Source organism: Notothenia coriiceps, unplaced genomic scaffold, assembly GCF_000735185.1.
Source record: "Notothenia coriiceps isolate Sejong01 unplaced genomic scaffold, NC01 NC01_scaffold00038086, whole genome shotgun sequence".
Taxonomy (NCBI): domain Eukaryota; kingdom Metazoa; phylum Chordata; class Actinopteri; order Perciformes; family Nototheniidae; genus Notothenia; species Notothenia coriiceps.
Genome location: NW_011370787.1, coordinates 127,488 through 145,133, shown reverse-complemented (window position 1 = coordinate 145,133; position 17,646 = coordinate 127,488). Strand labels below are relative to the sequence as shown.

General features: G+C 40.2%; 1 protein-coding gene across 1 annotated transcript in view; it reads left to right on the top strand.

The window, feature by feature from the left end:
• LOC104967980 (serine/threonine-protein kinase BRSK2-like) overlaps positions 1–17,646 on the top strand; it is an 80,698-nt gene that overhangs the window by 27,815 nt on the left and 35,237 nt on the right. The window contains exons 4-6 of the mRNA XM_010797520.1: positions 692–777; positions 4,137–4,277; positions 14,090–14,206. Of these exons, the coding sequence (XP_010795822.1) occupies positions 692–777; positions 4,137–4,277; positions 14,090–14,206 (344 nt within the window). The remainder of the gene's footprint in view (positions 1–691; positions 778–4,136; positions 4,278–14,089; positions 14,207–17,646) is intronic.

Genomic DNA, 17,646 nt, shown 5'->3' with positions numbered 1-17,646 from the left:
ACCATCCTGGAATAAGTAACTTAGAAAATACAAACAGCTAGCTAATCAGTATGCTATGCATGCTACAGTAGCTTAAAAATAGTAGCTAATAACTACCTTACAGCTTGTGTTACACTGTATATGCAGTAAGCAGCTGTTGTAAATTAAGCTGAACAAAAATGGCTACTTACCAGGTAACTTGATAGATTATTAGGTTAAAATCCTGTTGTTCCACTGCTATCTAGAGTTCTGCTTCCAGGATGAATGCAGATTGCTCCAACTCAACATGCGGTCAGCAAAGTCCGGGCAAGTCCAGGCGTGTGTTCAGTTTTGAAACCAAACCGTTGAAACTCAATAGATAACTAACTTAGTATATCCCTATAGTTGAGTGAACGCAGAAATATTTTTTCAAAATCATTACATTTGTAAGTTACATTTTTTTTGTTCTTTTTCAGTTTGACATACTTATTAAAATGAGTTGTAAACTAACTAAAATAAGTTGAGGTAAAAAACTAAAAATGTTATGTTGAAAAAGTATTTACTTTTAAGTGGAATCTACTGAATGAATCGTTTTTTAGAGTGTATGAGGGCAGATATGGACGATTGGTCTTAGATTGCTTTAAGGAACTTAACCGTGTTGATGTTACACTAATCATTTGTTTCCTTCTCTCTTTTCCTTCCTCCCTTTTTTCCTACCTATCTCTTTTTACAGGTGGAGCGGGAAATAGCTATTCTGAAGCTCATAGAACACCCACATGTGTTGAAGCTACATGACGTCTACGAAAATAAAAAATACTTGTAAGTATCACATGCGGAATATGGTCCAGTTTGTATTCATGCTTGATAATACTAAATCATAATTGTTCTCAATGATTGTGTGTATGAAAACCTTTGTGGTTGACAAATATTGTCAGGTGATGTCAGTGATCCCATACAGTCTTTGAAATGCCACAAATCAGTTTTGATTGGTGTATTATGACTGGAGGCCAACATTGTTAGCCTTTAAGGGGCAGAAGCTCCATTAGTATGGGCATGAAATATTTAATTTGGCCATGCAAGCTAGGGGATTGCTAATAGGGAGCGGAAGTCTCCGTAATGTAAACATCATGATATGCTTATCAGAGGCAACACCATTGCATTAAGGGACATTAGCGATGGAGACTGGCAGCCACATTATCCGGCTGCAGAGGCTTCGCAGTACGCACACACATAAATCTATTAGCAAACTTTAACCACAGTGAGTGACAAGCCCATCAGTAGCTTATGGTAGTCCTCCTGATCCACAGAAGGCTGTTTGTCAACTAAACTCAATTAGTTCTCATCTTGAGTTTACAGCCTAAATGGGATTGGACATGCAGTACTGTACATGTCATCCTTTAGGGTGATAGGAATAGCAGAATATTGTGATTCATCCTATAATTGGTCACATTTCGTGCCCATTGTTTCGTGACTTTTGACAGTTGGTCACTAGCAGCGTCACAGAAGACAGTGACTCAAGGACACGATGCGCTTCACATTGGTGATGTGATATTGAAATTAATACTTTTTAGATTATTACTCAGATATCTCCACTTGAAAGCCAATAAATGATAAACACACACACACATGTATTTTTTTTACACCCAGATATGTCCCTTCCCGGAGCTATTCGATTTATTATGCTGCCGGCACAGATCCAGCTGTTTAAAATTGTGCGGTGTGAGTACAAGAGGTGATGGAGACATGGACGGAGTTTGATACATAGGACCCCAATATTTTATTCATGGATATTTCAACGCTCAAAATGAATGAGTGATCACATCATGATGTTGGTATAAATTATGCTTTTTAGAATGAGGAATGTTCACAGAGTAGATGTTCAATAGTCTAAGAGCAAAAGGCATATAAGTTCACTTTTTCTATTTCTAATAGTGTTTTTGCTGCAATGTTAGAATCATAACAAAATGATAAATTGTAACACATGTGAGGACCTGTTTGTATTTGCTGAGCTACCCTGAGGAAACAGTAAGGTCAAAGCTACTCAAAGTCCCACATGCACTAAATCTTTGGATTGCTGAAAATGTATTGATGTTTCTCCAGTGAGCGAATCATTAATAATCTGCAGGCAATGCATTGGCAGAGTATTGTAGTCAAGTTTAAGTTACTACTCTGTTGATTTAGTAATGCTCTTCTATTAAGTTTGTGGACTTGTAAGAAAAGGATTTAAAAAAGGAAATTAAGTCAAATCAATGTAACAAAGGCTGCGATTAAACACATTAAAGGTGCAGTATACTACAATTCCCATAATGAAACTTAATAGTAAGCATTTCTTTAAGACCATCACAGGAGAGACAAAGTCTGCTTAGTTCAAACGGCACAACCTCTGCTTTTTCACTCAGAATATTCATTTGTAATCTCTCGATTGAGATACCTCTGGTGATATAACATGTTAATTTTTTTTAACAACTCCTAGAAATCTCCCTTCTGGAGCCACATAAAACTTTATTTCCAAGTTAAAAATCTCAAGCCAAAGTGAATTACAAAGTCATCAAATGTATGATTAGAGTTTGAATCATCAGTCTCAAGTGGTGAAAAGTAGAATGACAAGTACAATCAGAGAGGTGCGACTTTATTGTGCTGCAAACATATTAAAAATAGGGAAACTGAAGTACTTCAAATAATGGTGTTGATTCTGAATTCATTTAAAGTATTGATATGTGTTCACCAAGTGTAGTCGTTGTTTTTTGTGCCAAAGCTATGGAGGTTTTCCAATAGCCAGCGCTTAGGCTTTGGGGTTGTTAAGTGGGCGAGTACAGTCTGCAACACTGTAGTGTAATCAATAAAACTGGAGAGTTGCATGTAGACACAAATGTCCACAGCAGGGGGAGAGAGAGATGAGAGAGAGTATTTCACCGCCTGTCTGGGTTTCAATTTGTCCTAGTGAAGATAGAGGGAGATTCAGCACAGGATATACGATCAGCCTGGTGTGGGGCAGGGGCACGGCACCGCTGGCGTTCAGCCCACAGACGCAGCTTTAGGTTTGGGCCAGCGGTGAGAGATTAATCTCCTTCCTGTCCCCTTGGAGCCCAGAACAGACTGTCTCCTGCACATGAGCAGCCACACAGACTCAAGGCCACCTGAATAATGGCTGTAAGAAATCTAATGGCAGGGAACATTGTGTGTTGAGTCCTGTTTGGGGAACGTCAAATAAAAGTAAATTACAACACAAGTTATACAGCCAACCCGGTATCATGGCCAGACGTGAATATGTCACGTTAGTCCACACTGGTAGACGTCAGGATGACACAATTTCACCCTGTCAAACCTTCAGTTACACGGGATTGTTAACATGGCCCACCATTAGAGAAATACCCGGATGTTGACAAGCAAGCCTCTATCACGACTTTTGGTTCACTATAACAAAACCTTTTGTGGAGAATACAAAGATTTTGTCACGTCTCAACAGGGAAATGTATATATACTACGTATGTTACTAAAGAGGTTTTAGATTGGCCAATCTAAAACCTCTTTAGTAACATACGTAGACATTTTCACGTCTTCCCGTGATACCGGGCTGGTATAGCAGGGGCTTTGTTTAATATATATACATTCTCCTTCTTCTCTTTCTCTCTTACATAAGTTCTAAAACAAAAGCTGTCACAGATGCTAATATTGTGTGTACATTAGCAGAAGCTCCTAAAGCCCTTATGTCTTAGAGCGTGTCACACAACCTTTCCATCTTTTTCTAGTGTAATGCAACTTTATCATGCCTCCCATTGGAGTGTATAGTATATCACAACCCTTCACATATAATGCAATACACTCTTGCCATGCTTCAATCTTTGACTTTGGGGACAGCTAACAGAGGAAAAAATGAAAAATAAACTGTCAACATAATATGATATGGGAGAGTAGATCATTGATCCTGGATGTTTTGTTTGTGTATAACAGCTGTAAGGGAACTATTTTCCCGTATTGCACCGGACCTCTGAGATCTGGAGATTTCTCTGATTATTTAGGGCCCTTTCAGATGGCTCTGTGGAGAACACAGCTATTTGTTCCTGTCCCTGCAAGTTAGATCTTTATTTTCTATGTTTGAGTTTCTTTTCTACTGCTTTTTTCTTGTTTTCATCTTTATTTCTTGGACTGATTTTTTCTTTTCTCTGTCTCCCTCTAAGGTACCTTGTGCTAGAACATGTGTCTGGTGGTGAGCTGTTTGACTACCTGGTGAAGAAAGGCAGGTTAACACCTAAAGAGGCAAGGAAATTCTTCAGACAGATCATGTCTGCCCTGGATTTTTGCCACAGTCATTCCATATGGTAAGTGAAATGATCCGCTTGGAAAAAACATTTTTTAGTAATTGCTAGTTATACATTAGTTGTGAATGTTTATATTAGACTATTGGAAGTGTGCCGGTAAAACCACGGAATTTCTAAAATACTTTTAAAAGGTACATGTATAAAGTTACACTTCATTGTAGTACAATAGAGAAGACTCACAGTGCAGTTCTAATATGTTCAAGTTTAACATGCTTCCCACATTTCGGAGGTATGTTGGGTTAAAACCACAAGAAACGCATTCATTATTTGCATAAACCAATCACATCTCCAATAAACAAACATACCCAGGAGGTGTTACAAAGTCAAATTGGTTGTCATACAACATTGAACAGATAATGAGCTCCCATCTAAAGAATTCTAAAAATGTTACAGATTCATCTAAATTCAAATCAGTTTATTCATAGCTTTGAAAGGCTGTTTATCGTTCAAACCAATGATTCAATATGGAGATTACAGAACTAAGAACGGGAAGTTGTTTGTATCAACACATTTATTAGAACTCTTTTTCTAAGTTTATCTTTAAACATCTCACTTAAACAGCTGATAATAGTTTGCACGTGCCAAATAGTAAGAGTCAAATACATGTAGACATGTATTGCCTAATGTGGGAAAATAATGTCTTTATATAGTTTATAGTTTGGTGTAGTGCAGGTTGAAATATTGATGGTTCACTTCTTTTCCACATAAGGTCCTCAGTTATTCTTTTTAAAGCTGAGCTGAAGTGACTTTTTTTTTAGTACACAGTGCATTTTCTTTACTTTGCTCAGCTCAGTGTTGAGTCATTGTATTTGTTGAAATCTGCTACAAGGTATTCACTAATGTGATGCATTGTTTTTGGCTTCAGGGAGCAATTTAACTGTTTACCAGCTCATAGACTTGAGGCAATCATATACTTCAGAAGTCAAACACGTCAGCGGGGACTGATTTAGAGAGCTCATTTGTGCGTGTCGGTGTGTGTGTTTCCTATATCAGTTTGTGTTCCTAAAGTAGAAATATTTTGTTGCTTCTCCAGAGAGTGTGTGCCTCTGCATTCTGTCCCCATTTCCCTGTATAGCGGAGCACAAGGACCATAGAGCAGAATTAGTTCAAGTTTATTTATTGTACCTTGGTCAGAAGCAGCTTCATAGAAACCGGGGGAAAAACACTGAAATGTGACATTCCAAATGTTATTAACATGTTAAGATTCATGCAGGCTAACCATGGTATATAGTAGATGCTAGGTGAAACAATAATTTGTACTCTATGGTAACAATAAAGCTTGTTCCTTTTTATGGCTATACTTGTAACAATTCATACTGTTACTTTTCTATCCTATATTTGTTTGATATGACTTTCCAGCACGTTACTTTACTAGATTTTATAAAAGCCATTATCAGGTGGACGGACTTCTTTCACGTCAATGAATTAGAATTTTTCTCTGTGATTCCCATATCAAGGGTGCTTTTTTAATTTATGCAGTATTGCATTTTTAATAGAATTTGAGATCACTAAGCATGGTCGTTATGCAGCTCAGTATAAGCTTGTTTCCTTGCTGCTCACACTGATATAATATCTGCAGGCCGTGGCCTCAGATCAGACATTAAGATATCAACATAAAGCCTTGCCACAGCTGTGGCCCAGGCCGGCCATGACCAGAGAGGGTTTTATGATGTGGGACTACGCTGGCCAGCCAGCCAGACACTTGTGATGATAATTTATGTGACTCCATCATAACTTTTGTACGAAGGCTATTGTAGCTGAAAGTGCTGGAGAGAGAGAGACTTTACCACTCTGCACAGTTTAGTATACTTAAATGTTTCCTGAATAGCTCCCTGCTGATGATGAAGAAGACACTAAGCCTGTTGAAAACACTAATGGTGTAATATTCTCAATAACCGGATGTAGAGCACCTAATGTCTGGGAGATAATCAGGCATACTGTTGCTCGGGCAAACTTTGAAGAAATGTGTCATGGATTGAATAGGTATGGTTGGATTTCAGTGATGTGATATGCTTTGTATTTTGCACAGTATAGGAGAGGTGATTCAATTCATTTTAGCTGCTGCTCAAAGCAAAGCTATGTCGGGCCCTGTTATGCAGAGTACAATTTCCTATATCCTAATACATTTATAATGTAGTTATTATCTTGGCTGTTAATTTTATTCTTTGAATATTAAAGGATTAGTTAGTCTATTTGAAATCTCAGAGATAATTAAAAAAACAGAAGACAACTCTGTACCGCTGGTAAAAACAAAACTGTCCTTCCAAAGGGAATGAAAGATATTTTTCAGTGTGTGTAAATAACTGACTGTGAGAAGAACAGATTAGGCCAATTAAAAGAAAGCACCTGGGACTGACATTAAGTGCATGCACATACATAGATTATTGAAGTTCTTTTGTAGTAACATTCAGGAGTAGATCTATCTGCTCCTTCCTGATTTGCTTTCCTGCTGTCTCCGTTTTAGCTCCTCTAATCTCCTGATGAACACACGTAGAGAATGATACCTTGTAAAGTTATCATGAGAGGGGGATTATTTTGGAGTGTTACTGCACCCCCTCGCCCTCCTCCTAACCTCAATTAGGGGCAAAGAGACTGACAGACGCATCCCTTCTCCCCTCGCTTCCATTTCCACTAATGAGATCCCAGCATCCCCTCAATAAAAAAGCATTCCTGAAATATTTTTCTTCCGTTTCGACTTGTCTGCGTATGAGACCTTCACAGGACATTAGAAGTGCTCTTTCGCTCTCTCCGTGATTCACCGTGGGGTAAACACATGCTCCTCAACCCTCCTCTTCTGTACACCTCCCATTTGCACTTTTTCTTACTGCCTCATGCTTCAGCCCTCCGCCCACGTCACATCCCGAAATATCCCTCTTGAGCCAGATGGATGTGAGCGAGGATATGAATGAAAGAGCATAGAAGGCTGTTTGTGACTCAGTGTTTCCTCGCTCTGATTTAGGCAGAGTTTTCTTTTAGAAGTAGACGAAAAACAAAGGGAAGCACATGGGAAAAGCTGACGAGGGAGATCAGGCAAAGATAGGTGAGGGTGGAAGACAAAAGGAATGGGAAAGGATTCTTCAGTAAGACAAATGTATAATGAATGCTGAAGCAGCGAGAGATACTATTCATTGTATGCTAACATAAATCCAGTGTCAATCCCCCCCCCTCGTCTACTTGTACTTTACATGTACTGTATTTGGATACTGTTTCTTAAGTCTGAACACATTTCAGATCTGCAATGTATCCCTCAGATACAGGGCAGATGATTGACAGTACACAACCCACATGATGATGTATATTTTAATTATCAATGTGAAATGTTCTCTTTCAGTCCCCTGCACTTGCAGGGATGTTAAATGTCAGGGTCAGCTTCAGAACAGCTCTCCTCAAGCTGCATGAGATGCAGGTCTCAAGGTCACACTAACTAAGTGGATGCCTTAAAGATGTAGTTTATTATTGCAGATGATTCACTATCATGTTTACTCGAGATAGATTCCCTACAGCAGCTTCACCTGTATCTTGTTAGTTTGACATTTAACAAAACCCACATCTGCTACTACACTAAACAGAGTACCTGATGTGGCAGTCTGCCATTACTGCAAACACCAAAAAGAGACACAGACTGATTGGAAATCTAAAGTGTATTTACCTTGAACACTTCGGCTTTTTTTACTCAGCTAAACTAACAGATGATGAAAGGTAATTTTGAACAGCATTTGTCAATATTTAAAAGGAAATTGCCTTTTGAGTACAATTTACCACGGAAAAGCATTGTATGCTCTGATTTTCTGTAATAAATTCACAAGGTTTCTTTTCTCATGTGAGCAATACAAGTATATTGTATTGATTTCTTTTCGTGTGATTCTAAAGCTTCACTGAGACCCAGTAGTAGAGGTCAAAAGAGCCAGGGAGGACCCTAAAAACACTCCTGTATCCAGCCACATTTTATCCACCCTCTCATTGCATCGTGTCATATGGTGTGAAACCGAGATGTACTTCTTTGCATGGACATAAGCTAGCAAACTTTTAAACCATCCACAGAAAAAAAACTATTTCCCCCCGATCACAGCACACTGTCCTCTACCTCACCCCTGTCCAGTTTGTTTAGTAATGACTTTGGTCTTTCCCCTTGTGACCCTGTTAACAGCCCTGTCTGTGTGTTCAATACAAAGCGAGTGTGTGTGGGTGAGAGATAAAGACTATCTGTCACATAAAGTGACTCCAAGCATCCCACCAAGTACAGCAGAGATTGCTCGTGAACCTTGGAAAAGATCCCTGTCCCTAAAGCTTCATCCCACACACACACACACACACACACGCACACGCACACGCACACACACACACACACACACACACACACTCATTCCTGACACTGATTATTACCGCCACCTACATGTGCTCAAACAAACACCTGGTCCAGGAGTCACATTAAGCCCACGCAGCGGCATAATCATCCACACCATCCAAATCCACCTTTCTCTCTCACTCTGTTTCTCCCACACTCCCCCTCCGTCATTAGATAAACTCCTCTCTTCCAGGGGCTGAGAGGGCCGCATGCATCTGTGTATATATATAGCATCACTTATGGTGACAAATATGGCCCACTTTTACAAAGATAGTTCTCAAGCCAAGAGTGGGGATACAGTGCTATTGGAAGAGGAGCCACATCTGAATGGCTAGTTGAATCCATTGTTTTCTGACGATTAGCAACAACAGACGGACAGGGTCGTCTTATTTCACAGTTTGAGGGTTGGCACTTTAGATGAAAATGCATAAGCACTGAAAAAGTTAGTTTTTCATATTATGTGGCCTTTTAGAATATTCAGAATGATGAGAGTGGGTTAAATTGGTTCACAATTGAAAAATTAAGGTATTTCCTTACATTTGATTCATAAAAACTTATATCCAATATTAGTGAGACAACCAAATATTTGAAGTAGATACAATGTAGCATAATCCAAACCTACCTACTATCTTGCTACACAAAACAATAATGGCAGGTGTATGAGGACTGAGACTATAACCGTTCTTATTATTACATGAAACACATAGATGCAACATTTCCATCATGTTTTCTACATTGTTTTAGTTTGAGGTTTGACTGACAGTCTTTTAATCATGGTATCTGGTCATGTGCTCTGCAATAGTGTAGTGTTCTGTCTGTCGTCTTATTTAATCGATTGTAATCTTTATACGACATGCAGTTCATGCTTGCCCTATTTGTTATTTTCCATTCTTTGCGTGTCCATTTCTCTATCAATTGCAGGCAATGCCCTCGTGGCTGTTTGTGGCTGTGTTTATTGACATTCTTAGGAGAGTTTCCCCAGATGACAGTCTGTCTGTCTGCTTCCCGCAGAAAGCCTGTACTTATAGCCTATCATCATTACGGCTGATGGTTGCTAACAACACAATACAAATCTTTTCCCTCTCTTTCTCTCCTTGTCTTTTAAAATTGTTCGAAAGTAATTCCCTCTCCCGCAGAGACAGTTAAAGCACTGAAATGTAAGTGGTCAGAGGAGGAACGTTGATGTTGAGAGGAGGTGGAAATGGGATGTCTAAAATGTTTGTAGGAAGTGGAGCTGAGAAGGAAGAACAAAAGTTATAGGTTGATTTCCATTACTTTTATGGGCTTGTAAGGGAAAGTGTTGAGTTTTCACATTTCGAACAGGCACAATGGTCTATTCCACATCACCCCAGGTCTGTATTGGAGGCCTGATGTTGCTCTGGCTTTTTAATATCTATCACTCCAATGCTTTTCTGACAGCACTGTTTATTCTGCCTTGAAGCTCTGCTGCTCACACTATCTTCCTCTGTCAAACTCCTCTGGATTAGGAGCAAACGCTGGGATGCACACACAGATTTAGCACAACAAAGCAAATAGTTTGTTTATTCCAAAACTAGCCATCATTGTAATCCCACATTTGACTCACTGCATTAGATGCAACAATGCATTACATCCCCAGTGTTGCTCAAAACCCCAGAGGAATAGATAGAAATGCCCCAGATGGCACAAGATGTGACGCTCTTACTCGAGAGACACATTTTGTGAATAAAAGATAGCTGTGTGCCTTCTTCTCAATACTAATCCAGTTTAAATGCAAATCTTATGACAGGAGACTGCTTAAATGTAAGGGGGCCCCAGTATAAACAGGCACTAAGAGCCTGGCTATCATTTGTGCCCGAATGACATATGATGTTAGAAAACAGCTTCAAATGTGCTCCTTAAGGAAAAATGGGTCTGTATTGGAAATTGCTATTTCATTGACTTATTGAAATTCAGAATATAATGAACAATAAAGTGTGTCATAAAACCATCATACAATATTCAGAGCTTTGGATCCTTGTTAAATGACCATTTCTTGTTTTTATGTTGCTTTGTGGGATTTTGAAGCAATGTGAGCATATTAAATATGGTATTTTAATGATTTTCACAGAGAATATTTATTATATGAAAGAACACCATAAACTAATGAATAGAACAGTGGACAGGGGACTGTTTAGCATCAGCTGCATTTCAGCTGTTACATTTATTTTACTGTTAACAAATATATTGCTAAATACCACACTTACCCATATCCACCTGTCCTTTCTTTTTATCTGAACCTAAATACATAAATTCCAAATGCGGTATTAACTTGGCTACTTGACTACAGAATAAGAAAGCATGGAATCACATTCACCGAACACTTGCTTTGAGCAAAATTGCAGAAAAAGACCAATTCCATTAGCCAGCAGAAAAGGGGGAAAAAGACAACTTTATCTTTCTCATCCTTCATTGCTCCTAATATACGATACCAACCCCATCGGCTAATGAACGATTGTGCCTAGCACATCAAGTCAGCAGTCAGAATGTTGTCCTATTTAGCTAATGTGTTATAATATTAGCCTAAAGTGTTTTCATTGAGTGTGCTTGGTCTCTCTCTAATTGGGTCAACAGAAGCCTAAAAAAGTTCTAGAGAAAAAAGGGAAAGATTAAAAGAGAATAAATTACACAGAGGTGCGCCTGAGGCTAAATGGGTGCATTTTGACTCACAACGATGCTTAAACCCCCACTTCAGCTAGCAATAATGGTACCAGGACAGCTTTAGCCCTTGAAAATGCAAGAAAACAGGTCTGCTTTTTCCCAGGCATGTTAATATGTCAAAAAGATGCATTTCAGCCATTACCGTTATTTTCAACTGTTTCACTTTAGCTAATTAGTGCCACATATCTTGCGATAACACAGGCTCTATTAAACATGGTGAATGTGAATGTGTCACTATGGGAAAAGTATATTTTCCTTTGGCTGGAGAGTTAAGCAAAATTGCTCATCACCATAAACATGTCTCGGTTGTAATAGGGAAGTGAGCCCAGAGAGAACAGACCGATTACAACCCTCTGTAAAACAGAACATATCAGCATGATATGTACAAATGATCACAAACATTAAGGGCTTGGTGTTAAATTGCAGGAATCATGTCTAACAGCCCCACTGGGGTCTGAACCCTGCTCAGGCAGCATGTAGACACGCATGTGCGCCCTGTAAATTACACTGAATGGCATCACAAGAGATTAGTGCATAGTGAATTATGGGCTATGTTCAAGGTAGTACAATCACATGTGTATTGTTTAAAAATGTGTAACATGATGAATGATAGGCATTAAATAATAGTGGCCCCTGTTTATGGTTCTGTTCTTTTTATGTACTATATACTGTATGTTGATGTCAGTCATCACAGAGTATTGTATTACAAAAAAAACATTCATCCAAGACTTGCTAGTGGTGCATAGTTACGATTTCCTGGAAAGAAAAACGTCACATTTATGCTCATTGCTGCTTTTGAATTTGTTTAACCGCGTCTCCTCCTCTATGACATATGAGACACAACAGACGTCTCCGGTGCAGGCCTGCTGTGTGAGCGAGATTGCAGTGGCAAACTGCAGCCTAATGTGTCAGAGAGGCAGTTTAATGTCCTATTATGGAAACCAGGGTCCTGACAATCAATAAAGCATCCAGATGCAATTTGTCCCCTTGATGCTGCTGGATAAACACGCTGTTGCCTTTTTTTTGTTGTGGAACAGTCTTTTGGGGTTTGGTTCTTCGTGTTTTATATGTGATTTTTGTCATAACACAATGTTAATGCCATGTTTATGGGACATGTATTTAATGATTTAGGGTGCATTTATGAATCTGAGGCTGACAGTTGGATTGTACTTAGATATTTATGACCGTTGAGGCTGTGGCTCTTAGATTGGGGTCTGTGATGATCAGCAGGTTATCTGATGCTAATAGTCAACAATGTTGGAACACTGTGTCAGAAAAAAGACACAGTCAGAGCCGTCATTGCCGTTTATTGTGTCATTGATGCCACAACAAATTGTTAAACTGCCTTCTGGCCCTGCGATCCACCCCTATGTCTACAAAGTTACTATTGGATATTTTGTCATGTGTAAACTCCAGTCACAATGGATTTGTAACTTTTAGCCATTTAAAATATTTAGTTGCCAGGAGAAATATAGATCACGGGGTAGCAAGTTCGAATCCCACTGCAGTCAGCATGTCGTTGTGTCCCTGGGTAAGACACTTCACCCCAAATTGCTCCTGTGGGGATTGTCCACAGTACTGAATGTGTACGTCGCTTTGGATAAAAGCGTCTAACAAGTGACATGTAATGTAATGTAATGTAATATAACTTTTTTAAGGAATTTTTTATCAGGAATATTGACTAAGACACGTGTTGAAAAGATACTGACAGTTCATGTTTGTTCCTTCTTCCTTTGCTTTGACAGTATTAGTAAAAATGACTAGGCTCCTGACTTCACTGCCAAATGGTGGCCCGTGTGAACTGATAAGGGTTTTAGCTGGGGAGAACTGTTTTAGATGCTATCTTTGTTTTATTTCAATTAAAGCAGGGATCACACAGACTGCCACTGTGATAACAAACCAGCTGACAGCTTATCCCCCAGGACAGGAAACGAGTTGTAAAGCAGCTGATGTCTTCTGAGGTTAAACGTCCATTGTGATGAGGCACTCTTCAAAGGCTGAGGCAACCAGCTATTGTTGCTCTCCCCTTATTATCATTAGTATAAAGACAAGAACAAAGTCAGGTTCAGGAAATCCTGCCTGCCCCTTGGCTCTATTAGTTTAGAGGTAAGCAAGTATATACAGACTGTAAGTAAGAATATAAAAAAAGATGGATATCAGTGTGTGCACACATACTCATGTATAACATGCATGAATGTATACAAACCTCCACCACATCAAGGGTGTTAACTACACGATAAAAGGCTATTGGTTCTATTAACCATTGAGATTTTAACCTCTGACACAGCAACAGCTTAAGTGATATGATGATCCTCTCAATAGTCCTTTTTAAGAAGGGATGTCCGCTGGATATCATCCCCCACACTGTGCTTAGCGGAAAAGAATGGCAGCTAATGAACACAACCTCTGTGGCCGGCTCCCCTTTGCTCAGCCAGTCTGCTGGTGGCTGTCTGGGAGATGAGAGGCGAAGAGGGGGGGAAGCAGAAGGAGAAAGGACACAGCAGGGGGCTGTCACACCTCGTACCAGCCGAGCTCTGAGGTGTGAGCCCCCTAGCTCCAGCATGGACCGATCAAAGAGAGAGCTGTTGCAGAGGAGGGGGGCGCCGGGAACAGCTAAGGATGCCGAGTTGTTCCCAGTTGCACTCACGGACGTGGATCCTTGCTCGATCCGCAGGTGTTCGATGGACCTTGCTCTTCGTTTTCCCTCGTGTCTTTAGTTTATAAAACCTATGATGAGCTCCTTCATGTTTCATTAACTCTTTTATGATTCTGTCTCACTATCTTTCAGCCACAGGGATCTGAAGCCGGAGAACCTGTTGCTAGATGAGAAGAACAACATCAGGATAGCAGACTTCGGCATGGCCTCCCTTCAGGTTGGAGACAGTCTGCTGGAAACCAGCTGCGGGTAAGTGATTCAGAAATCAACGTGACGCATGTTTTCTAATGCAATGTCTGACTCACATACTCTGCAAATGGATATCCTGAAGGTAAAAATAGGTCATAGTTGGAGGGCGCATGGAGCTGCTGGTATGCTACAGAGAGACGGAGAGGAGAGTAGAGGAGCAGTAGAGAATGATGAGTGGAGCTATCAAGCCCTCTGCGAGGTGCCGCATTCTGCAGCGTGTGTTTATCGGGCAGGGTTGATCTCTCGTAGGGAGACGGTCAGTGGCTCTCACACAGAGTGCTGTCTGGCTGTGAGCAGGGCAACGGACACACATTACTGCTCTCCAGCTCCTCATTCCTGAAGAAGAGTTTTATGATCTGGCAGTCACGACAACGCCATCAATCCCACAACGACCGCAATGAATTCGCTTGGAGGAAAAGTCACTTTTCAAAGTCGTGGGAGTGTTTATATTCAACTCTGAAGCACAGTGAAAAGTGCAAAGGGGAAAACAAAAATAACAATTCAGTCGATGATGGTTGTTTAATTTGACGTACTTGTTTCTAAACTGAAGATTCCACCGCTGCACAAAAGGATTGTTCTCCTTTGAGTTTTATTTCCCCCTCACTTACCTGAAATTCACACTGGAAATGAGATGTCAACTCAAAGCACAGCCAGTTCTCTGTTTTATTTTCCCATCCTAATGAAGCCTTGTACTGTATGCCCGAAGTAAAACAGGATTGCTCAGCTAGTGGAACATAGAGCTTTGTTTAATCTTTGAAGGTTCACAGTGAAAAGAAACATTATGGACGTCTAGAAATGCTGTGTTGCTATCACATGGACCTGTAAATCTAAATTGGGTCTTTTTTTGTGATCTTGATGTCTTACTGTGTCACTGTGGGCAGGGCTGGGCTATAGAAAGAGGCCATTGTGACATCTGTCCCCAGGTCAGACCTGATTCTGTCCAGATTATATCTCCAAATCAACTGAACCGAAATTACACACACTTGAATACACGCAATTCTGCAAACACACACATGTGCACACAGCGCTGGCAAGGCTTAGTTCATCCCTGACCTGTAGGACCCTTTGTCCTCCCCTTCTGTGGTTGTCTCTCTATGTCACTGACTGTCTCTCTATAATACACACGCACATTAAGCTTGTGCACGCACACACACAAGCATGCAGGCGAAACTGTTGCATAATCTTTCCAGCAGTAGCGCAGTGCCTAAGCTTTCATGACTCATCAGTAGAGTTCAGGCCAACTGAGAGCAGTTTTCTATCTGCAAGTAGAATATGCAGGATTGACTCATTCTGCAGCCATGATGACTACACTGAAGTGTTTCCTTTTCCTAGAAAGGCCACATAATGTGTCAGCTCTTGCTCAGCTTTTTGTGTGCTAGGTGATTTAATCTGCATCATGTTTCATCACGATTTTCAATTATGACGTGCCTTATCATTAGTGTTGGGTTTTTGCTCATTGTTTTTGCTGACTTACTGAAATATGTTGAATAAATCTAATTAAAATATGGAATATATGTTGAAGAGGTTTCAGCAGATTGCGGCAATGCATATTTGGTTCTATTTATTTTGGTCTAACATATTCTATATATTCTTTTCATTTATTATTTATGTTTTTTGGTGTTAAGTAGGTTATGGATATGCACCACATAGTTGATCTAGTTTTTTAAAAACATTTTAATGATATATTTTTATATATACTGTATAAATGAATCATGTATTTTTTTAATCTATTTTGTATTACTTGTTCTTTAGTCAAATAAAATGAAAATGTCAACAAATCCATAAAAATAAATATTTGAATGCATTCTGCAGGTGCAGTGAATCTGATTAGCCCCCCATATTGGTCCGGCAGTGGCTCAGTCAGTAGGGGCTTGGACTGTGAGCCGTAAGGTCGCCGATTCAAGTCCCCGACCAGACCTAAATATGGAGTGTGGACTGCTACTTGGAGAGGTCCCAGGTCACCTCCTGCCCTACCGTGGTGCCCTTGAGCAAGGCACCCGAGATCCCCCCCCCATTGCTGTGTGTGCTGTGTGCTGTGTGCTCTGCATGTGTGACCATTAAAGAGGGTTTCATCCCTCCCCATTCTATTCTATTGTATATATGTTTACAAAGAGCTGAAGCTACTTGTTGCTGCTGGGAACTCAGAGCGGTCTTACTGATGCAGACACAGACCCCCACACTCCCACACACAGCCAAGCGAAGTAGTTCAGTGTTTGTTCCACTCTCAGCTCCATCACCGCATGCGGCGCTGTGCGTGTGGTTATTGATTATTCATGCTCTTCTGACTGTCCCATCTCTAAGTGTAGAGCTGACAGTTTTTAATTAAACGCATTTTTCTGGCCCCCTCTCACCATGCAGCTGTCTGACACAAATGTATTCCATTTGCCACGGGTAATGGAGCTGAGTGAAGAAGAAACTCGCCCCAGGTAGAGTAAGGGGAGCCTCACGGCACATACATAAATACATGCAGTCGTACACACGTATAGACAAGGAGAAGCATTGGCGAGCGCACACAAATATGGATCCAGGATCCTGCGCACAGCCTCTTTCTCCATCTGTGAGTTCATCAGCGCTCTCTGTTTGTTTAGCGCTGCCGCTCTGAATGATGAAATGAAATGATGTTGTCAACAGCGAGGGGCTGCACGCATTTGGTTTGAAAAGATGCTTTTTAATAAAGATGAGCTGCATGTCTCAGTGTCTCTTCAATGTTGTCGACCCATGCTGCTCTTTAACTGCTCCATAGGAACTCGTATCTCTTGATCTCATGATACTGTCTTTTAATCTGAAGGGCACTCAATGTAATCAGAAATCAGAAATGCTTTATTTGTTCCACCGCAGGGACATTTACAGTATGTTGTTACAGCAAATGACAGTACTGTACTGTATACTGTTAGAGACATGGTAATCTTATAGTTAAAAAGGCCCCATACTGCTAATATTCAGGATCATATTTGTATTTAGCTCCTCTATTGTTGTGACATGTTAACAAGCTTCAAAAAGGCCTTTATTCTTTTCATAATGCCGTTATACTGTATTTTCACCCTCTGTCTGCAACCCGAGCCCAGTCTGCTCTGATTGGTTAGTTGGCCGGCTCTGTTATGATTTGGCTTACGATAAGAGATATTCCACCCCTTAGCCTATCACGTACAAAGGTTTAGGGCGCTAGCCAGTAGAAGCGCTATTGTAAATAGTAATGTCACTATGTCGATGGAGTGTACAAAGGACTACAATGGAGGTGTATCAGGCGGGGGGGTGGAAGAGAAACTTCCTCTGGCCTGAACTTTGGGATTTAGGTCTTTTGAAGACCATTTACATGCACAAAAACCTGTATAACACAGGAAATGTAACTGTATTTTATTATGGTGTCCTTAAAGGTGGGGTATGTAATTTATTTCAGAAACACTTTTTGTTATATTCCATGGAATGCTCTTAACATCCCG